The following is a 23,317-nucleotide window of genomic DNA, read 5'->3' on the forward strand; positions in this document are numbered from 1 at the left end:
TTCTGTGCCACGGCATCAGAAATGTTACCCTGTAGAGAATCTCTTGCTCTTTTAGGAGATCTCTCTGGAGCCTTGTAAAATGCGTCAAGTAGTTCAGCGACCGCAGTGTAAAGGCCGCTGAGGTAAACACATGCTTTCTATACCTGTCCATAGCCCGGGACTCCTTGTTAGGTGGATGGACGGTAGACGAAGTTTCAGAAAGTTCCTTCTTGGTGGCTGCTGCCACCATCATGGCATTTACTGGAACGCCTTTTGTTAGATATTCCTGGTCAGTGGGAGCGAACAAAAACTTATTGGGTCTTCTAGGGACCGGTTCCACAGAATCAGGAGTTTCCCACACCTTTCGACAGACAAGATCTAGTAGCTCATCGAAAGGGGGAGAAACCCAAGAGGTGGAGGGTTGAGACCCGAAAGCCTTCAGGAACACAGACTCCTCATGAGAACAGGATTTGGTGGGCCAGCCGCCTCTCTGCTTCAAGATTTCATGTATATCTGAAAAACAGATATCTTCATAAGATGACTTGGGGGACCCCTCTGACTCCTCGAGGTCGGTGTCCGACGTGAGAGACTCATCCGGGGAGTCGAGGTGTTTCCTCTTACACAATCTCTTTCTGGCAGGCTCCTCAAGCAAAAACTCTGGGGAGATGTCAGAAAGTTGGGGACCACTCATGGAAGTATCCTGAGGCTTTGGGTCTCCGCTGTCCAGGGATAGAGGGTGATCCGAAACTGACACCGGTGCTGAAGTGGGCAGAGTATTGGTGTCGTTGAATGCAGCTGATGACCTGGCCAGCATGCTCCTCATAACCTTGAAGGCTGATCCTCCCTCGGCTCCGAAGGCCAACTGTAGAGGATACAGTAGTAGCTCTCGGCGCCGAGGAGATGAGGTCCGAAGTAGATGCCGGGTTCAAGCTCACTCGAGCCAAAGCACCAAGAGGAAGGCTCGGAAGCTAAGACTGATCCGAGCCTTCCTCCTCCGGTCTGACCGGAGAACCATGGATCCTCGACCCCGTGGATGGAGCCAATGCGGTCGGAACAGAGAGGCCAGGCGAGACATAGCGGCACCCGACGGAACCAACAACTCTGGCTCCGAAGGCTGAGAAAGGCTCGGAGGAGGAACAACAAAGATGAAGAGGCCATAGGCTCTGGAGTCGACTGGGTCGGAGTCAAAATCAATTTGGCCAACACCGATGACTGAAGCAGCTTCTTCACCACTCTATCAACGTCCTCATCGGAAAGGGTCCTCGAGGACCTGGAGGATATAGTTGGAGATCTGGATCTCCCTACAGAAGGGGACTTGCATGAAGGAGAAACCGGTTGAATAACTGGAGATCGGCTCCGAACCAAAATATCCGTGACCGGCTCTGAAAGGCTGGGAGCTGATATGGACTTACCTTCTGTCAGCACCGAAGGCAATGGAACCGAAGAAGAAGTTGTTCTAGCAACTTTCTCTGGCAACTCCGAAGAAACAGACGGAGCCAGAGAGCGCTTCTTAGAAATCTTTTTGTCCTTTTTAGCTGGAGAGGATAAAGCACTGGAAGGCTTAGCCAAGTCTTCCTTGAAGGGGTGTTTAAGCAGTCTTTTCAAAATGAGCTTGTTCTTCCTCTCCTGTAGTACACGGGGACTGAAGGAATGACAAAACAAGCAGGACTCTAGGAGGTGAATAGCCCCCAATCAGTACACGCACACAGAGTGCCCATCAGTCAAAGACATTTTATTGTTGCATTCAACACTTTTTAAAGCCCGAAGGCCTGTGTTCATTAGAATCCTTGGACATGCTGAATAAAGGAGAACACGCACAGGTACAAAGCAATAACTACATACGCTGGAACCAACTAAACCCCGCACGGGAAACTGGAGCCTCTAACTAAAAACGGCCTAGTAACCGGTGGGAAAAAGACTACAGGGAGGACTAGGCCCCCTAAAAACATTGGTCCTTTCCAGCCCCCTGAAGGCCACCTCAGACTAGACTTAGGGGAAGCAGACTCCCCAGACAACAGTCTAGCCCAGGGAAACAAAGGCAGGATAGCACCACTAGCCAGACACAACACTAATAAGCTAACAGAATGGAGCATCAAACCAAAGACCACACGGAAACAATGGGGAGGACTAGGTCCTCTAACTGAAACGGGCCTAGCCTGTGGGAAGAAAGGAAACGAATGGGATACCAAAACGGCCAACGAAAAGGCCACAAAAACAGAAAGAGAAGCAAAACAAAGGCAGTATAACACCACTACCAGAGCTATGAAAATAGCTTTTTTGAGCAACATGTCAGAAGTTTCTAAAAAGTTTACAAACAGTATACTTAGCCACGGCCAAAAGCGAGACCATGTCTGAGCGTAATGAGTGGCAAATGAGATCTGGGAAATAGACCTGTTGCATGATGGGATACCTCTTAGCCACGAGCCAATTGAAGACTTCGAGCTAGAGTATGGCTGAGTCGGAGCAGAGGTTCAGCTCCTAACCCACGGGTAAGAATGTAAGGCGAGATGGACTACATAACATCAAAGATTTCTGTTTGTCTCTTTTCATGTCTGTAAGTAACTCACTGGATCGGTGAGGCAGTGCCAGGTCTAAATTGGTCTGTTATGGGATAGATTTCCCATATTATATGTACGATAATCAGACATATCTTACAGCTTTTTAAACCCCAGAAGTAAAACAACTGCACTATCCAAAGGGTCTTCTACCCATTCAAATACAGACCCTTTTGCTCAATTAGACCTGTATGTTGCCGAATCTATGGTAAAGACAAAAAGCAATTGAGCAGTAAAAATGTTTAACAAAAGTCATGGTAGCTGTTTTTTTTTTTTTTGTTTTGTTTTTTTGTTTTGTGGGAATTGTTCATTAGTCACACTTACATGAAGGGAGACCCTCCAAATTGCAGTAATATGTTTCTTTTCTCCTGTGGATTGGTCAACTTTGTTTCATCTTGCCAGCTTGTTAAAGATGAAGCTCACATTGCTATATGAAAGATCAGTTAGTGTGAATGCAGTTGTGCGATTGATTATTTTACTACTCTCTTCCTCCTTTATTGCTTGGTTCTTGCTTGTTTGTACTTGCTTGTATCCCCTTTACGCTTATCTTCGGCTTAGTTCACATCATGAAGAGAAAACTGGAAGGGGAATGTATCTGTCATAGCCGGAAGCTTATTTAGCACTTCCTCTAACAGTGGAATGTTGCTACGGCAAACAACAGAGAGCCAAACCAACACAAGAGTTTTTTTTTTTTTTTTTCAAATCAGGTAAGTTTAAAGAATGGAGTCATTGACTAGTCATTTGAGGTTGTTTTAAAGTCCACTGCAAAGGGTTTTTTACTACAATGGAAGGAAGTGTTATTATTTTGGTATTTCATTGAAAGCATTTATGAATGCTGCCTTTGCCTCTTCTACATTTGCAGCTTGGTATGTGTAGCTACTGTATTGAAAGGACAGCACAGCTGGGTATTTCATTTGAAATCGAAGCTTTTTGCTGATTAAGTAGGCGCAGTAGCACGACAAAGCTTGTCACTGTTGTTTAATCATATATGGAAGGTACTGCATTATATGAATTCGGTGACGTCTCCATGTGATGTTTTTCTTTTGTTTTGCAGCCATTAATATTGTAGACACGAGAGAAGTTTAATACTCTTGCCTAAACTTACCTTGGAGTTGCAGGGTCCTGAGTTTTAAGAAGGGATTGATGCACTCTTTCTATTGTGATTTCTCGTGCGATAGTTTTGTTGTCCAGTACAATGTCGAGAATTTCTTTTAGTATAGAAAGCAGTTGGGAATGGTCAAATTTCACCAGGATCCCTCTAACTAATATATTATTTCTCCGGATGTATTCTTCTAGGTCTATTAGTTTCTGTTGCATTTCACTTATGTTTTTCCTGTTTACCTTCACTTTGTTTTGTAGTTCTTCAATTCTTTCCTCACTGTCCATTATTTTTGCTTAATTTTTCTCAATTCTTGTTAATATTTATTCTAGGTTATTTCCGAAGGTAGAGAGTTTGGTTGAAAAGTTTTGAATTTCAGTTTGGATAGGTTGCAGGGCTGTTTTTAGCTCATCCATGGTAAATGAAGATTCTATTTTCAATCTTAAGGCCAGTTTAGTAGAATCTTGCTGAGTTTTTGTAGTTTTTTTGTCATTTGCTAGTTATGTCCTTTTCCGGGGAGGCAATGACACAGAATTTAGTTTTAACTGTCTGAGCCTCCATTAGAGGTTGATTGGATTGATTAGACATTGTTTTGTTTATTTTAATACTCTTCCTCTTCTTAGATCTCAGTCCTCCAGGAAGGTCAGGAAACCATGCAGCTGTACTATCTGTTCAGGTAAGACTGATCAGAAGTCAGTTCTTTGCTATTTGTTGCAGACATTATGCTACTTTGCAGTTTATATATAGCTCTAGCCAGTTTTCCTGTGATTTCTGCATATTTTTGTTGTTTGATGTTGGCTCTGCTTAGCAGATAGAGAATTAGGAGTTAGGAGCTGTACTATGTGCATGCTCAATGACTGGCAACCATCTTGATTTTCCTATCCTGTCTTGCCCTCCTTGATGTAAGAGGGAAATTTTGAATAAATATTATGGCTAGTCTCAGAATGGTCTGCAGACTGCCAAATACTTACTTATGAACCAAGGTAAATAACAGTTGTAAAGCAGGAAATAATTCTAAATAGGAATCCAGTCCATCACAAGATAAAAGCACACAAACCTAGAAGCAATTCTGACCACTGTGAATTTATTATCCAAATCCTGGATGTGGAAATAATTCAGAGCCTCTGAAAGAGGAACACTTGTGCAGCAAGGCTAACTGCTAGAACACTCGCTGTTTGTATAGAGGACTCTACAATATAGTACATTTATTAGCAAAACAGTTACAGAGATTGAGAAACACCTACTCCTGTGAAATCTATCAGTTTTTTTTTCACTCTGAAATGTGAAATCAGCGATGTCAGGAAACAAATTTCATAAAATAATAAAAAAGAATTCCAAATGACAAAATTCAGGCAGTAGAACAGTTAAGAATACATTTTCAGGGAGGGAAAGTGTCACCTTAGTGTGGTGAACACTTTTCAAAAAAAAAAGAACCTTGAAGAAGAAGCTCATTTTCTCCCCATTTCAGCTTATACGCACTACAAGCCTGACATTTCCTTGTAATAAAGATGCAGTATTCTATCTTTAGTCAGCAAGAGTAACAAGACTGCATGTCATTCTTACATGCCCAAGATGGAATACAGTCATAAATTTCTTTCTTTCATAGTAGGTATACTCTGAAATTGCCCTATGTACATGCAAGTCTGGATATGTATGTTCTGGGCCAGTTCAGATTACAGGGATCATCTACAGCCTACTTAGTACACATGAAACAACATTAAATCCCAAAATAAACTTACCAACTTCTCCTGGGGAGCAGAGCTTACTGGAGGACAAATACAGAGAAGCAGGAAGCACATAAGTAAAATAAAGAAAGAGAAAAGAAAATAGGAATGAAAGTAATTATCATAAAGTTTTAATAAGTTCAACAATGCAGCAAAGTGATAACATGAGTGATGGGGAGCACAGTTTTCAGGGACAAGTTTGTGAGGTCCTACTATATATATACATATATATATATATATATATATATATATATATATATATATTACACACACACACACATACACACACACACACACACACACACACACACACACACACACACACACACACACACACACACACACACACACACACACACACACACACACACACACACACACACACACACTGCTGAGATATAGGTGTAATCATGCATTTCCTGAGCAGGAACTTAAAGATACATGCAGGGATGTTAAAGTGTTTAAATAGCACTAATAAATTAGGAGATCATACATCAATGAAATATAACCTAGCCTAATGAGCAACTACAACCTGGCTTGAGCAAACAGAAATTTCTAGCAGCATACAATTGTGACATTTCAGAAACATCTCCCTCTAGAAAACATTATGACCCCAGAAAGTGCAGTTATAGGAGGTATTCACCGCAACAGTAGATCTTTAAGCAATAATAAATAATGTGTGGACTATTTACTTACCTTGCAAAGTAGACTGGATCCTGGCCATTTTTTTCAGCAGTCGTAACTTCCAACATAGATCCTTACTGTACTGTTCCACTAAGGGGGCATGCATCCTTCAAATAAAAAGCACTGGTAGGCACAGCATTCGTCTCTGACTGACAAAACCTGTATTACCAGTAATACTTAAATAAGCAATAATAAATATGATAAATATCATCCTAGAAAACCCAACACAAGGACAGACACATTACAAAACATATGAAACAACTCAAGTATCACGGACATCCATAAACCCAAATTAAAAATCCAGGAGTATGATGGGTGGGAGTCAATACAAATTACTTATATATATATAAAACCTACTGTTATATCTAGTACTTTACATATAATACCTTAATTAAGAAGAGTCACATGGGAGGTAATAACTTCTGAGCAAAACGTCAAGCAGTTCCCAAGACAATCCAGAAAGGAAGACAGAAACCCCCCTACAATACCACTATGCCAAAACCTGCCCTTCCCACAAATTCTGTTCATTTGTATGAAATGTTCTCAAACTTTCATATATACGATATTCAATACTTACACTACATTTGGTTTAGATTATTTTCATTTTCTAACAATTTTTTTGGTTGCCAAGAGCATTAAACTTATTAAGGATTCTATTTTCCAGCTCAAAAGAATAATTTCCTTAGTTACTACCATTTGCTCCCCAATATTTCTGTCAAAGTACTCTATACAAAAATCTGAAATCTGACAATGCATTACATCGTCCTATAAAAGTGTCCCTACTTTTTTCCCCTCTTCCTTGTCACATTTTAGCTATTACTTGTTGAGCCTAATCTTCCTCTAGCACTGGTATAACTATGTTTTTTTATATTTTTATAAATATTTCTATCTGTGCCTCTTCTTGTTTTTCCCATTCCTCCACTTCATACAAATTTTGGTAAAATTTACCAAGCAACTCCAATACATGTGCAAGATCTATAGTCCTCTTTCTTGAAATAGTCTCCCTAATTCTGGCTACAACTCCTACTTTCTGCTGCCTAATTTGTTGTGTTAGAATTTTTCTGTGTTATAGAGTTATCAAAAAATAATGCTGAACAGCAACTTTTCTAAACTCATGTCTAATGTCCAATATTCCCCCTTTTTAGCACTTCAAACTTGCTCCTCTTTTTGCTATGAGAGATTCCCTTTCTTTAAACTTTGTCAACCTCTATATATATATTTCCTTATTTCTTCTTTTCCACATTGCTTTCTCTTATTTCTACAATGCTTTTAAAACCCATTGTCATCTTATCCCACTCACAGGCTATCCCTTCAGATAGTAGTTTCTATCTTCCCTAATAAACCACAAAACATACTCACTACCCATTCCTTAATGTACTGTCATTTAACAAATAAATAAAAATGTGACTTAGGCACTTTTGTATCATTACCTTTTACCTTTATCTTAGCTAGACTTCATGAAAGTTTTGGAAGGGTCTCAAAGTATTCAATTAAATACAAATGTTCCTGATAATTATATTTTCCATCCAATTGAGCCAAATTATTGTATTTTATATAACGTAATAAAAGGTAATAAAGTTCCTGCTATTGGACTTGCATCTTCCATAAGATATATGTGTGTGTATATATATATATATATATATACACACATACATATATATATATATATATATATATATATATATATATATATATATATATATATATATATATATATATATATATATATATATATATATATATATATATATATATATAAAACTATACAGTTGCTTTTTTATTGGGAGTTTACCTCTTTCCAGTGGAGGACCAGGGAGATGAGCTTTACAAGATAAAGACAATGAAGATAAAAAAATGAAAAATCAATTTCATACACAAATACTCAGGTAGAACATGATGCACAGTAAAAAGAAAAAAATGTCGATCAGTATAAAATACAAAAACAAAATTCAATAATTGAGACTCAATATAAAATACAAGGACAGGAAATGGGTGTCATCCTAGAAACAAAGTAGTAGTAGTAGTAGACAGAGGTATACATAACAGTACCACAAACTAATCAATTTGAAGAATGAAAAGGATTTAGAATGGTTGCAGGGGTTTCCCTATGGGTATTACAGCAGCATAGCCAAAGGCCTATCAGGTGTTGTTTTAATAGTAGCTTAAAACATTTCAAGCTGCAGTTTATCTCTGTGAAAGAAGAATGAAGTTCCATAGTTTGGGAACATGAGAGTACAGGGAGCCACCTGCACATTTACTTGGGAGCAGTGATGATTTTTTGATAGACTGAAGAGATATGTACAAGATAACTGCTTTGGTGCCTAGATAAGATGTATGAGATACCGGCAGCAAATTTATCTACTTAGTTTTAATATTTTTTTCTAACACAGATAACTGAATAGTTTGCAGGTTGATAATATAGGTGGTAAGAGCAGAGGCAAGGTAATTAGGAGGATATATAAGAGATTGGAGGTGAAAATTAAAGGAGGTCCTCTCTGATAAGTTTGGTCTGAACAGATGAAACAGGCAGGGGTGTTCTCTTTTCCCTTTATCTGTGTTATACTTAGAACCACTGGCAAAGAAAATAAGTGCATCAGAAATTCAAGGATATAACTGGTATGGTAATCAGGAAAAGTTAGCTTATTTCCTGATGATATTCTGTACCTCATAAAAAGGACATTTCAGTGTTGTGAAACATTCTGAAACTGTTTCAATTCTTTTCAGGATACAGAATTAATGAAGATAAAATCAAAGCAATAGCTGCAAACTATATACCTAGACAAACTCGTTCAACAATATCCATGTTATGGGGACATGATAAAATAAAGTACTTAGGGGTACTGTTTAAAAAGGATTCTGTTATGGCAGCTAAGAGAAACTGATTTTGGTTGCAGATCCTTAAGGAGAATAACAATAACCATATAGAATATTATATTTATAAGGTAGTAGAAAGTATTCTAAGAACTAAGCCAACACTGGAATGGAGAAAGGAGATTCTGCAAATAAGGATGACTGCAATTAGGGGTACACAGAACAGTCAAGAATGGACTGGAATTTACTGGAGAAAACTGGTAAAGGAACCCATGTATTACGAGCAAATAATAAGACATGGAAAGGAAACAGAATGGGAAGAGGCCAAGTATACATCTGGACTGCAGGCTAGACATTGACTGCCTTCCCTACCAAGGACTGATATCATAGTATAGGAAAAGAAAAAGGAATATGGAGATCCTAAGTGAAAGACCAGCACTGGTAGAATTTTTAGTAAAATTTAGAACAGATGCTGCTGTTAAAATAGGATAATTAAATTAGCAGGACTTACAAAATACAGCATGGTAATTCACAAAGAAACAATTGGAGGATTTATGTATATTTCCCAAATATGCAACAAAGTCTTGAAGATTTAGGATTTTTGCTTGGAAGCGTTTGCATAGGTATTTTTATACCCCAAGCAGACTCCAAAGCATTTTTCCTGAGGTAGAGTGCAAATGTTGGAGGTGTCATGGGGAAGAAAGAGGTAATTGGGAACATATTTTTAGGAGTATAGTGAACTGGTTGACTTTAAGAATTCCATGCAGACTACTCTTTCAGAAACATTAGATGAGCAAATTGGTGCAACTAAGGAAATGATTTTTTAGAGCTGTGATACAGAATTGGATTTGCCTAGATATAGTGAGGCCTTGCTCAGTTTAATTCTGGTGGCTGCCAAAAAAGCAATCAGTAGAAAACAGAAATCAAAGTCTAAACCAACAGTACTAAAAGTAGTGAATTTAGTAACAACGATAAAAGAATAAAGTAGGATCTTTAGAAAAGGGTAAGGGTAAATTACATACAAAAAATGTGAATTGTAGGAACAATACATGCAGAACAATGTCTTGGAGGACAAATTAAGTTTAAGGGAATGCAGCAATTGAATGAGTTATGTAATGTTCTGTTATAGCAGATTATACGTGATGTATAAAGTCTGCAAGTGAAACTGTCAACATGGTTTGTTCTCATAAGTGATAACTCAGTAAAGATGTGTCTTGTATAAAAGAAAAAAAAAGAGTAGAGGCAATGGCTTGTCTGGCATGGTCAGTCAAATATAGTTTCAATTGGTATAAGGTACAACGTTTTCTGTGTGTTTTGCTAAAAGCTTGTTTGATGTGATGGGCAGATTTCAATAATGACTCCTAGAAGATGGGTATAAATCAAAAGTTCAGTTTTGGTTTCACTAGAAGAAATGATGCTGAAGAGAGGTTTTTCATTAGAATGTTGTTTAGGAGAAAAGAAAATGAGTTTAGGGCTGAGCATCAGCTGTGAGTTTTACAGCCATCTTTCAATGGAAGTGAGGGATTCCTGTGTTTGGTTGTGTAGTTGTTTTAGGTTTTTGGACGTGCAGACAAGTGCAATGTCATCTGCACATTGTATTATGGTAGCATGCTTACTGTGTTGCAGGCATAGAATAGTAGGAGACAGAGAACAGATGAAACATTCATATGCACTGACAGAAATGGGGGAGATTATCAGTCTGCATTTTAATGCTTGTTGTCTAACTCTGAGGTAGCTTTTGGATCAAGAGACAGATGAGTCCAAAACCTAGGAAGAGATGCGGAACACTTTATGGTGGGAAGCAGTGTCAAAAGTTTTTGATAGGTTTAGGAAAAGTGCTGGTATTAAGTTAACTGTGCTGCTGTTGACCATGGTAATAAAGCTTAGAAGAGCTGCAGCTGTGTTGTGGTGTGGTCCAAAACCATGTTGCATGGGTGACAGTAGATTGTGATTAAAAAATGTATGTAGCTGGGTTTGAACATTTTTCTAAGATGCTGGATTGGGGGGGGGTAGCAACTGATCTACAATTGAAGACAATGGCAGAGGTGCTGCCTTTGTGTAATTATAGGATATAAAACCTTTCCTAAATTTAAGGTGTGCAGCTTTCTTTAATGGAATGGCATACTGATTGATCGGGTAAGCTAAGGTATCTATTGTGATTTTAAAGTATTCAGATGGAAGATTGTCTACGGTGAGTGTAGTCTCTAGATTAAGGTGTTTTTTGACTGTGGCTGTGGGGATGGCCTCAACATTAAACATTTGGGGTTACTTAGTAACTCAGGATAAGGTGGAGTGTTAGAGATGGAAGAGTTGTTTAAGAGAGAAGCTATACTGTTGATTAAAAATTAACTGAACTGGTTAGCAATGTTGTCATTAGTACTACTTGCAGACAAAGGTGGTTGGGTGATGTGGTAAGGGGGTCTAAATTTGTTGATGGTGGACTGGAAAAGTCTGAGGTTGTTTTGTTTAGTTCACTGAAAATTTGTGGAGAAAGTTTTTGTTTTGGCAAGTCTAGTCATGTGTTTGTCAGTGTTTCTTAAGTGCTTGAAGTTTTGGATGCTGGCCTGACTTTTGGCTTGCTTACAAGTTTTCCAGGATGTGTTCTATCTTTAATTATCATTTGGTCTTGCCTGAATATCCAAAATGCAGGATTTGCTTTTATTCTGTAGTTCTAAGTGAAACATGTTAATTTAGGTTGCATAAGAATGCTTCACTGAAAAATGACACTGCATCATTTGGGGGGGGGGGGGAGTAAGGAGTGCTCCACTTAATATAATTTAGTGAGTCTGGAAGTGAGCCTGAGGAGATAGTATTATTCGTAGCATCTATGAGTATCCAGTCAAGGTTTGCTACTGGTTTTACTGTCTCAATTATTACTGGAAGAGTCATTATTCAGAGTGGTCGCTGAGAGGACCATGAGAGGATTTCTTCAGCTGTATCTATGTTGTTAAATAGGAGCATGTACATTGCATTAAAGCACCCCATGCATGGGAACCACAGCCTACAAAGGAAAACAATGTATGACTGTTTTCTAAGCATGCAGGTAAGTAAATGTGCTTGGAGTAGCCCAAGAGTACTACATTCCAACCTATCTATTAAAAAGAGAGGATTTTAAGGAATGGAAAGTGAAAAACATTCATCAGTTGATAGGGAATGTACACATTTCTTCAGAAGGGATAGCTGAGGAGTGGGATAAATGAAATTTAAAAATATTGTAGAAACGAGAAATAGATGGGCAAAAGAAGTAATAAGAATTTAGAAGGATTGTCAACGGTTCAAGTATTGCAGATGAATAGGAACCTTAACATAACAAGAAGAGGAATAACTGCTGAGTGCTAAAGGAAAAATAAGGAAGCATTTGGATAATACACGAGTTTACAAGGGTCGCTGTTCAAGTATTTTTTGATAACAACCCCAGACCACAAAAACTATTAGCGCAACAACTTAGGCAAAATAAAACAGAAATGGGTTCTGCCAAGCTTGGGGAGAATATGACAAAAAAAAAAATAACCAGATAATCTGCAGAGGTATTAGAAATATTTAGGAAATTCTGTGAAAATATGTACAGAGCAGAGGAATGGGGGAATCAAGAAAAAGCACAAATGGAAACATTTATGGAAGAATTAAATATGCCAAGGTTAGAGGAAGGTGAATGCCAAGAATTAATAACTAAGATGGGAATGGATGAAATAAAAATGATGATGTATAATCAGTTATTGGTGACTACTAGGCTAATGAACCCAGGGGGGCTTTTCAAGGATAGCAATGCTTCTCAAATGCATATGACATGTTTTGAAACTCCTAGGGTTATTTTAGCTCATTACAGACGAGTAATGCATCCAGGTGTTTCTGCATTTACATCTTACTGAAACCTCTAAGTGTCAAATAGTGCTTGTTCATATCTGGATTAAAAATTCCAAAACCATACCACATACAAAGTATTAAAAGATTTAGTCTTAAAGCTTAAACAATGGCAAGCACAGCTGTATTGATATTTGACCTCTGTCTAGTACAGGTAAAGAGATATTACTTGTATATAACATTTACACTGTCATAAATTTCATGTCCTTTCCTAAATATCCCAACAATCAATCAAGCTTAACCTCGTATGAAAGCTCTCAGATTGAACAAATTACTGCAGACAGTGCAGAGATATTGTAAGTTGTTTACTAAATATTACAAACTTAAGGTTACTGTACTATCACTTACAAATACTGCAAACTTAAGGTTACTATGTTAACTATCAATTACAAAATCCATGTTTAAGACCTAGAACCTGAAGAATACTGCCATTATAAAAATAGACTTTTATGGTCCCAGAAATACAAAAATTTGTTTAGAATGTAAAGACATAATTTGATGTTATTAAAAAGCTTAAGCTTCAACCATTAGAAGCTGAAGTGCAAACTTACAGAGTTCCATTGGAGAGAATGAGTTAAGGGCTATATGTAGATTTGGGTATGGATGGTCAAGCATTTGCAAGCAGCCTCTATCTACTAGAAAAGTACAGTTGTGTACACCTACCATAAATGTAGATGTTCGAGTGTCTTCACTGTTGCAGTCATGACTGTAGGGTTCTCCCCTGCCGGCAGGCAGCCCTTGGTCGGACAGAATCCCAAAGTCTGGGTCCGGCGTCGGCTGTTCAACCATGCTCCCTGACGTCAGAGCGCCAGGAGTACAAAGCTGACAGCCAACGGCATCTTCTCCAGTTTTTCTTGCCCCAGATGTCAGGAGTCCCAAAATGATAAAGGTCCCATACCCTTTGCAAATACACCTCAGAAGAATGGTGAATAAAGGAACCATAAAAAAGTAAAAATAAGAGGGGACAGGTGGGAGGGAAACCTAGACTGCAACAGTGAAGACACTCGAACATCTACATTTATGGTAGGTGCACACAATTGTACTATGTTCATCGTGTTTCACTGTTGCAGTCATGACTGTAGGGTAGAATCCCAAAGCTGAAAGAAAGGGAGGTGGTCATGAAGAAGGGGCGACTAAAAGGCCCTGCAAGACTGCAGAGGCAAAGCCTGCCCTAAACTTAGAGTAGAGAGGTAGATTGTAGTGCTTAGAAAAAGTATGCACTGAACTCCAAGTCGCAGCTTCCAAAATGTCTTTGGTAGGAACTCCCCTGAGGAAGGCCGTAGAAGTGGCAGCAGCTCTGGTGGAATGAGTCCGAATACTCCCTGGGATTTGCTTTCCATGGTGTGAACCTAACAAAATCTGATTCCATGAGCAATCCATTTAGAAATGGTCTGTTTTGAAATGGCTTTACCTTGGGAACTTGAAGCATAAGAAACAAACAATTGTTCTGATTTTCTGATGTCCTTGGTTCTGTCCAGGTAAAAATGTAATTGTCTGTGTACATCCAAGGAATGTAAGATCCTTTCCCCTTTATTTTGAGGAGTGGGGGAAAAAGTTGGCAGGTAGATAGTTTGATATAAAGCCACTTTGGAAACCACCTTAGGCATGAAAGTAGGATTAGTCCTCAAAGACACCCTGTCTTGATGAAAAATAATATATGGTTCCACAGCCATAAGAGCTTGTAACTCTGAAACTCTCCTGGCAGAGGTAAGGGCTAACAGGATAGCTGTCTTCCAAGATAAAAACTTGATGTCAGAAGAGGCAGCTGGCTCAAAAGGAGGCAAGGTTAGTTTTTCCAAAACATAATTGAGATCCCAAGCAGGAATGGGAGGAGATCTAGGAGGTCTTAAATTCTTAGCTCCTCTGAGAAACTGTCTCATGAGCTGGTGGGAAAAGATTGGAGGGTCAGTATTATAATGAGCCGAAATAGCAGAGGCATGTATCTTAATAGAAGAGAAAGAGAGACCCTTATGCAAGAGATCTGTCAAGGAAAATAGAAGAAATGTTCGGAAGAAGAGGATCAGAATCCTGAGCCTGCATCCAGGAACAAAATCTTTTCCATTTTCCTGCATAAGATTTTCTAGTGCTACGACGTCTGGCTTCTAAAATGACATCCATAACCTGCTTGGGTAGGAAAGAAGAAATCAAAGGCCCTGGATTAACCAGGCCGCCAGGCTGAGAGTGCTGACATGAGAGTGTAGAACCTGACCCTGATGTTGGGACAGAAGGTTCGGAGACTGAGGTAAAATCCAAGGGGGGTACAGACATAGGTTTTTTTTTAGAGTTGGGTACCAAAATTGCCGAGGCCAATTTGGGGCCAGCAAGATTATCAACTTGGGCTTGTCCTGTTTTATCTTTAATAATACCCTTGGAAGAAGAGGAAGTGGCGGAAAGGCATATCCCGAGAGGTTCCTCCAACTGAATGATAGGGCATCCACTTTCCAAGCTTCTTTGTGGAAAGTCCTGGTGCAAAAATTCTGTAGTTGATTGAGATGGGATGCAAAGAGGTCTATATGGGGACATCCCCAGACTGCTGTTATCATCCTGAATATTTTGGTGTCTAGCATCCACTTGTGTGGATCCAAAAGGTTTCTGCTCAGACTGTCTGCCAGGATGTTTTGCTTCCCTGACAGAAACCGAGCTTGAAGGTCCAGATTGAAAGCTAGAGCTGTGTTCCATAGATCCATGGCTAGTCTGCAAAGGGGGTAGGAATGAGATCCCCCCTGCTTGCTTATGTACCACATAACTGTGGTGTTGTCTGTCCGTTTTAGTAGTTGTCCTGGTTGTAGAAGATTCCTGAAAGCCATTAGGACTTTCTGAACGGCTAACATTTCCTTTAAATTGATATGCAGGTGCTTGTGTTCCTTTGTCCAAAGGCCCTGCAGACAGTTGCCCTGAAAATGGGCTCCCCAAGCATAATCCGACGCGTCCATGGTTAGAGTCTGAGTGGCAGGAGGCAGACAGAAGGGTTTCCCTTTGTTTAGAGTACATGCCCTGGACCACCAAAGAAATTCCTTTTGAAGGCAAGGCAGGACGGAGATCAGTATGTCTAAACTGTGGCAATGCTGAGACCATACACTTTTTAGGTACCACTGTATTTTCCTGATGTGTAGCCTTGCATATGGTACGAGAAGGATGCAGGAAGCCATGTAACCCAGAGCCTGCAGGAATTTCCTTGCAGATAGTTGAGTTAAATTTGCCAAGGTTTTGAAAGTTGAAGCCAGCTGTAATTGTTTCTCGGATGTCAGACATGCCATCTGGGTTGTGGTGTTTAGAAGAGCACCCAGAAAGGTTATCTGCTGTGAGGGTGTCAAATTTGACTTTTTTATTGTTTACAGAGAATCCCAGGAACTTGAGGAGGTGTTGCACAAACTCTAGATGCTGGAGTAAGACATCCTTGCTGTCTGCCTGAATTAGACAGTCGTCCAGATAAGGGTAAATTTGAATCCCCTTGAGTCTGCAGTAAGCTACTACTGGAGCCAGGCATTTGGTGAAGACCCTGGGCGCAGTAGACAATCCAAAGGGCAGCGCAGAGAATTGAAAGTGCCTCGATCCGGCCTTGAACCTGAGGTGTTTTTTGCATTCCTGCCTGATGGGAATGTGTAAATATGCCTCCTTTAAATCCAAAGTTACCATCCACGCATCTTTAGATAGCATTGGAAGTAGCTGCTGAAGAGTAAGCATCTTGAAATTTGGAATTTCTAGAAAGGTGTTCAAGACTGACAGATCCAGAATGAGTCTCCATGAGTTTTGCTTCCTGGGAAATAGAAAGAGCCTCAAGTAAAAACCTTGTTCCATTCTCTGCAAGTGGTACCAGTTCTATGGCTTTCATAGCCAAAGGTGCTTCCACCTGGTTTAAGGCCTCTGTCCATTGATGTTTTGGAAGGTCTGGCCATCCGCTTGGTCTTGGCAGGGTATGAAAATGGAATTTGTAACCTCTTAAAACCACATCCAGAACCCACTTGTCTTGAGTTATACGAGTCCAATTTTGATAAAAAAAGAGAGAGTTTTCCTCCGAGGGGGGCTTCCAGGCAAGAAGTTCCTGCAGCCCAACAGAGGGAGTCATTGAGTTTGTTTCCTATGAGTTTGTGACCTATCCTCTCCTCCCCTAGGGGTGGAAGCAGTCCACTGTCTTGGTCTATAAGAGGCTTGTGTTTGAGGCCTTCCTCTGGAGCGTCTATATCTACCCCTCTGAGACCTGTCTGAAGTGGGAAAGGACCAATTTTTAGAAGGCCAATTCCTGCTAAATCTTGGTGGCTGTACTTGTAAGAAATCTTTAACTGTTTGCATGGATTTTGCCTTATCCTCCGTCTTTTTAATCACCTCTTCAGCTTTTGATCCAAACAAAACATTATGCTGAACAGGAGCATCCAATAATTTAGTTTTTACTTGTTCTGGCAAATTTTGTTCCACTAGCCATGCATGCCTTCTAATGACTGCACCGGAGGCAGCAGCCCTACAAGAAGCCTCCAAGGCATCAAATCCACAGTGTAAACCATGCTTTCCAACTTGTTCAGTGGCATGCAATAAGTCATGTAATTCCTTATCTGCACAGGCAGAAATGGAAGTAAGCTTTTGTTTTAAAACAGACAAGAGAAATTGCTGGTATTTCAGCATATGAAACTGACAGTTTAAAGCTCTAATGGACAAAGTAGCAGAAGTGTACACTTTTTTGCCCCATCTTTCTAAAGATCTAGAATCCTTTTCAGTGGGAATGGGTTTTTTGGCAGAAGCAGCCTCAACTCCCTTAGGACCCTGAGAAATGGTTTCAGGGTCAGCAGAAGGGTTCTTGTATAAAAACTGGTGGGAATCAGGAACCCTGTAATATCTATCAGGCTTAACAGGAGCAGGAGAAAAAGAATCAGGGGTTAAGTTAGCCTCCGAAAAGGCATCATCCACAATATCCAAAACAGGAGGAATAGCCAGGGGTCTATGTTGGGGAAGAAGAAGAAAATCCCTTAGCCTTTTCTTAGATTCCGAATACTCTTGTCCTTCCCAGTGGAAATGTTCCCTCATTTCATGCAAAGTTTCCCCAAAAGAGAAATCCTCAGGGAGCTGAAGGAATGGATTCCTCAGCATCAGAATCCTCATAAGGCGGGAAAGAATATTCCTGATCAGAAGAAGAAACTGAAGCCTGATCAGAGGAATCATAATAAACATCCTGCCTTGGCCTTTTATCTGGAGGGGGCTGTGAACCCCTAATCATAGTAAGTAAATCCTCCGCCATCTTGAGTAACTGTTTCTGTGACTTGGGAGCAGGTTCAGAAGAGGCCTGTGTTCAGACTGAAGTATATCAAGAAAAAATTGTCAGGAGTCAGCCGACCGGCACTTGCGAATTGCTATCACAGCACGGCAAGAAAGACTGGAGAAGATGGCGTCGGTTGTCAGCTTTGTACTCCTGGCGCTCTGACGTCAGGGAGCATGGTTGAACAGCCGACACCGGACCCAGACTTTGGGATTCTGGCCGACAGAGGGCTGCCTGCCGGCAGGGGAGAACGCTACAGTCATGACTGCAACAGTGAAACACGATGAACATCATAGATGTCAGACCAGGGATTAATTTCCCATTTCACATCCACTGCTCCAAGTTATGCCTGAACTGTATTAGAGAAGAACTCTGCTTCACATGGAAGGGAATCCTGTTCCAGAAAAGGGGAAGTCTGAGACACACACCTGTTCCTCCAACTTGTCCTATGTTGCAGATGAGGTTTAGGTCCCTAGATTGGGTAATTCTGAAGCCATCTGTTTTCCAAATGTGCAAAAGTGAGATTACATGATGCTATGTAGGCCAGGCATAGATTACCTATCAGCAATCTGTAGTAGACAGAGTACAGGGAAAGGGCTTTGAGGCAGTCTGGGTAGGACATGCTGTCTTTTGCCTTGCATTTCTTTCTGATAACCACACAATACATTTTTGTAAGTAAACTTACCATAAAAGTAGTTGTTCAAATGATGACTGCCACAGCAGCCCTAGCTATACATGTTACATCCTGCCAAGGATATAACACCTGGCCAGCTTCCAAGCTCACAAACTGTCATACAACTCAAACTGAGTTGACAAAAAAACAAGTTTAGGCATCAAGCCCTTCACAGTTTCCTGCCCAAAGACAGAGGGAGGATAAGCCCTAAAAGGCCACTGCTAGGAAGAACAAAAAATAAATGTCCACACCCTGCTGTAAGGAACACACCACAAAACCAGGGGGATGGAGGAGGGAGCGGCTACTGCAGCAGTGATCATTCGCACATTTAGTGTTACAGTAAGTTTACTTAAACTGTACTATGTTCATCATACTGATCACTGCTGCAGTAACCTTAACTATATGGGCTGATTACCCTAGCTTGCTACATTGGGAAGGTGGAAGGAGAAGAGTCCAGGAGCCCCTAGAGAAAAGTCCAAGCAAAGCCTGACCTACACCTAGAGAAGGAATCAAGTTTATAGTACTTTGTAAAGGTATGTACAGAAGTACCATGAGGCAGAGTCTATAAAACTTCTGGAGACTCCGCCCCATTCCAAAAAACCACAGATGGAGCCAACGTCCTGGTAGAGTGGGTCTAGACCCTGCCTGGAATAGTTTTGTTAGGGTGAGTAGAAGAAAAAGGTAATAACCTTAACAGTCTGTTTTCACAGAGGTTGTTCCTTCTTACCTTCACAAGACATGAACAACTGATCTAAAGCTCTGAAAGATGTAATTCTGTCAAGATAGTACTAGAGGTGTCTGTGGACATCCCAGATATGGAACATCCTTTCACAATCATTTTCAGGTTCAAGAAAGAAAATGGGGAGCTAGACAGTTTTGATATTTTAACCATAAAAGAAGTATTACTTCTCAAAGAAACTGTCCCTGTGCATAATGAGATAGGGCTGACTCACCGTGAGATCCTGCAAATCAGATCTTCTTCTTGCAGAGGTCAGAGAAAACAGTAAAACTGTTTTCCATGTTAAGAATCTCATGTCAGCCAGATTAGCTGATTCAAATGGAACTAGTGTTAGCTTTTCTAACACAAAATTAAGATCCCAAAGAAAGGTCAAAGTTTTACTTGGAAGCCTCTTGTACAAAACCCCTATCAGAAACATTTTGATACGAGACTGAATTAAAAGAGGAGGACCCATGGACAGACATGGGAAAAATGTCCAATAAATGAACACTGAAAGAGGAGTAAGAAAAGCTGTAAGATAGTAAATCATAAACACTGTAAAACCAGTGAATAACTAGCCCTGAATGGATGCTGATCATGTGGGCACCAACGAGAAAATCTTTTCCACTTGCTATTGTATGACTTTCTAGTAGCAAGCTTTCTTGTCTCCATTAGAACCTGGTGCACATCCTCAGTAAACAGATGCCTAAAACAAGTAACCAAAATGGAATCCAGTGAGCAATCCACATACAAACTCCAGCTGTGGCTCTTACTATACCTTCGAATAAGCCGTTATGAATGAGTAATGAACATTCTCAATAAATTTTCAAAACACCTTTGTTTGTAGTGGAATGTTTTTAAACTATATCATAAAACTCAACCAGAATGAATGAAACACTGCTTTAATATGCTTTAAACGTGAACACATATAAAACCAACTAAGCGCTTTCTTCCCATATACGTGGTGGCTTTTTCAGAGATGACTAAACAAATTATGCCCCTATCATCCAGGCAGTCAACAGAAGCTGACTGAGGCCAGTGCATCAAACACCCCTGGCTCTTGTGTGAGTAGATCCAGCCTGTGAGGAAGCTTGTTATAACTGCCCCTGGACATTTTCAAAAGATGGGGGAACCACGGCTGCCTGGGCCGAAGTAAGTCACCCAATGACCCTGGGGATTCCTTCTGAATCTTCAGAAACACCTTGTTTAGTAGAAAGGGTGGAAATTATACAGGAAATTTTTTGTCAAAGGAAAAGAAAAGGCATCTGTCTTCCAGGCCTTTTTGCATAGTCATGGAAGAGAATCTTGACAGTTAATTGTTCAGAGAGGAGGCAAAGAAGTCTACTTGAGGAATTCCCCACAAATGGATTAAATCTTGGAAAACTCCCGATCTAAGTTCTAATCATTAAAGTCTGCCCTGGTCCTACTCAGCATGTTCGCCACACAATTTTGCTTTGACAGAATGTAGGATGCCTGCATAGTGAGAGTATGCTGTGAAACTACATGCCAAGCTAACATAGCTAGTCTCCAAAGGGGGAATGACTTATTTTCCCTCTGTTTGTTGATGTACCATGACTGCAATATTGTCTGTAACGACTTGAAGAGGACCCAGGGACCAAAGAAAAATTAGAGAATTGAGTGCTTGATCAGGGCAAGCATCTCTTTGATATTTATGTCTTGTATCTGTCCTTGGTGTCCCAAACATCCTGCACTTTTATCCCTCCTGAAACTGCTCCTTAAGCAAAGTCTGAGAGGTCTATGGTGAGTGACTGCTTTGGAACAGGGAAGAAGGGGAGACCCGAGTTAAAGGACATCTGTTGTCTCCACCAAATTATTTCACTTCTAACAATACTCAGCACTGGGATTTGACAAGACAAAGGGTGTTGATGCTAGGACCTAAGAGACTTCAGATATCACTATATCTTTCACATGTGGAGTCTTGCTAGTCGTATCATTAGTATCATAGAAACCATGAGGTTCAAAATCTTGAGGTGATCCCTTGCAGTGAACAAAGATGGAATAGATAATCACAGAAAAAGATCTAGATATAGATCTATTTTTTTCCTGCAGAAGAAAAGCTCTTTGAAAAGAGGTGTCTAGCAGACATCCTAGGAACACAATCCTGTGTGGAGTCAAGAAAGACTTTTGAATGTGCTCTTAGTATCCCAGCTTGTGTAACAGAGATCTCACCCATGACAGCGATTCCTGACACTTTAAAGAAGACTTTGCAAAGATGAGCAAGTCATCTAAATATCGGAAAAATGGATACCCTGCAGCTAGAAAAGAGCTGTAACTGGAGCTAGACACTTTCTGAACCCTCTAGTTGCAGTGGATAGTCCAAAGGGTAAGGTAGAGAACTAATAATGTGATCCAGACACACAAAACTGTAAAAACAAGTCTGAGTTAATAGGGATGTAATGAGAACATCCTTGAATAAAAAACCCTCCCCATCCAGGAAGAATGAACTAGTTCTATCACTCCTTGGGACAGCATGTGATGAACTGAAGGAAATAAAAGTGTCTGATCTGGAGCATGCGGAATGACCCTCCCACTGCCATCTATAACCTTGATGAATGATATTCAGAACCCTTTTTGCCTGAACCATCTGTTGCCAAAGAAAAAAAATGGATATTAAGACTTTCTGGAAGAAAAGTTATCCAGGGTGGAAAGTCTCTTGAATAGTCATTTAGGCATATTGGAATGTCCTTGGGTTTGGAAGGTTACAGCCTTCTTTTTGGAATTCATTTGCCATAAACATTTGTTTACTTGAATTCTGTTGAGACTGAATTCTGTATTCTGCTAAAACTGGCAGAGAAGAAAGAAAATCCCTTGGACAATTTGGTAAAGGAGGGCTGAAAAAGTTCAGAGATTCCCTGGGTACGGTTGCCCCTTTTGTCATACTTTTCAATCACCTCTGCAGCAGAAGGGACAAACACTAAATCTCTATCCAAGGGAGAATTTAAAATCCCATTTTGAACATCTGGAGGGTTCTGAGAATACATCCATGCAACCTCCTTACAACAGTATCAGTGGTCATAGCCCTGGAAAAAGCATGAACAGTCTCATACACACACACACACACACACACACACACACACACACACACACACACACACACACACTGCAAACAATAAGTGACCTGTGCAACAGAAGTAACTAAATTATTTAAAGTAATCTTTTCCTCCCAGGAAGAAAATGCAAATAATGCATTCCTCATGCGTTCACAATCAGTTATAACAAATGTTAATATAAGAGCATGACAATTCAAAATTCTGAAAATCAAAGTTGTAGAAGTATACACTTTTTTCCAGTACTTGTCATTAATTGTCCTATTCTTATCAGAAAGAGTGGGATTAGAATTAACCAGATGTTTAGAAAGAGTGGGATAAACTAAAGCTATAGCTGCTGGGTAAGGTTTGGGAATGCTACAAAAGTCTGAGGAATTTTATGCATCCTATCTGCCATTTTAGGGGCAGCTTGCTTACTATCAGGAAAATTGCAGGCAGTCTGCCTAACACATATGTATATCCGCTACAGCAAAAAGAACAGGAGGAATGGGTGTAGCTTCTGAAAATTCCTTCTGCAACAACTCAAAAGTATTTTTGAAGGACTGAGAAACCTCAGTGTTCTCCCACTGAAAATAATGGTACATTCCAGCAACAGTTTCAGAGAAAGAGAAATCCACATGGCGAGAACCAAAAACTGAGCTCAACTCGGAGTATGAATGAAAAATCTGACGGGAAAAACCTCCATCTGTCCTTTCATCTTCCTGTACATATTCAGAATCTTGAATCTCTTCAGGAAAACTGGTTTCCCTCTATCTTTTACAAGCAACTATTTTACAAGAAGTGATCATTAGCATGAATTAAACTCAGCGCCAGACCTGGTAAATTACTCCTGTCTAAGGAAATTTGAAAAGAAGACGCGTACTAAGTTTCCCATTTCTTTCTGACAGGAAAAATGGGGAC

The 23,317-nt window shown here is 40.0% G+C and overlaps 1 protein-coding gene across 1 annotated transcript in view; it reads right to left on the reverse strand.

Moving 5' to 3' along the window:
* SRPK3 (SRSF protein kinase 3) overlaps nucleotides 1-23,317 on the reverse strand; it is a 2,415,720-nt gene that overhangs the window by 1,374,494 nt on the left and 1,017,909 nt on the right. Inside the window, exon 9 of the mRNA XM_044080110.1 lies at nucleotides 5,373-5,398. Coding sequence (XP_043936045.1) covers nucleotides 5,373-5,398 — 26 coding nt within the window. The remainder of the gene's footprint in view (nucleotides 1-5,372; nucleotides 5,399-23,317) is intronic.

This window comes from Protopterus annectens, chromosome 8.part0 (genome assembly GCF_019279795.1).
Source record: "Protopterus annectens isolate FY-2018-M chromosome 8.part0, PAN1.0, whole genome shotgun sequence".
NCBI classification, from domain to species: Eukaryota; Metazoa; Chordata; order Ceratodontiformes; family Protopteridae; genus Protopterus; species Protopterus annectens.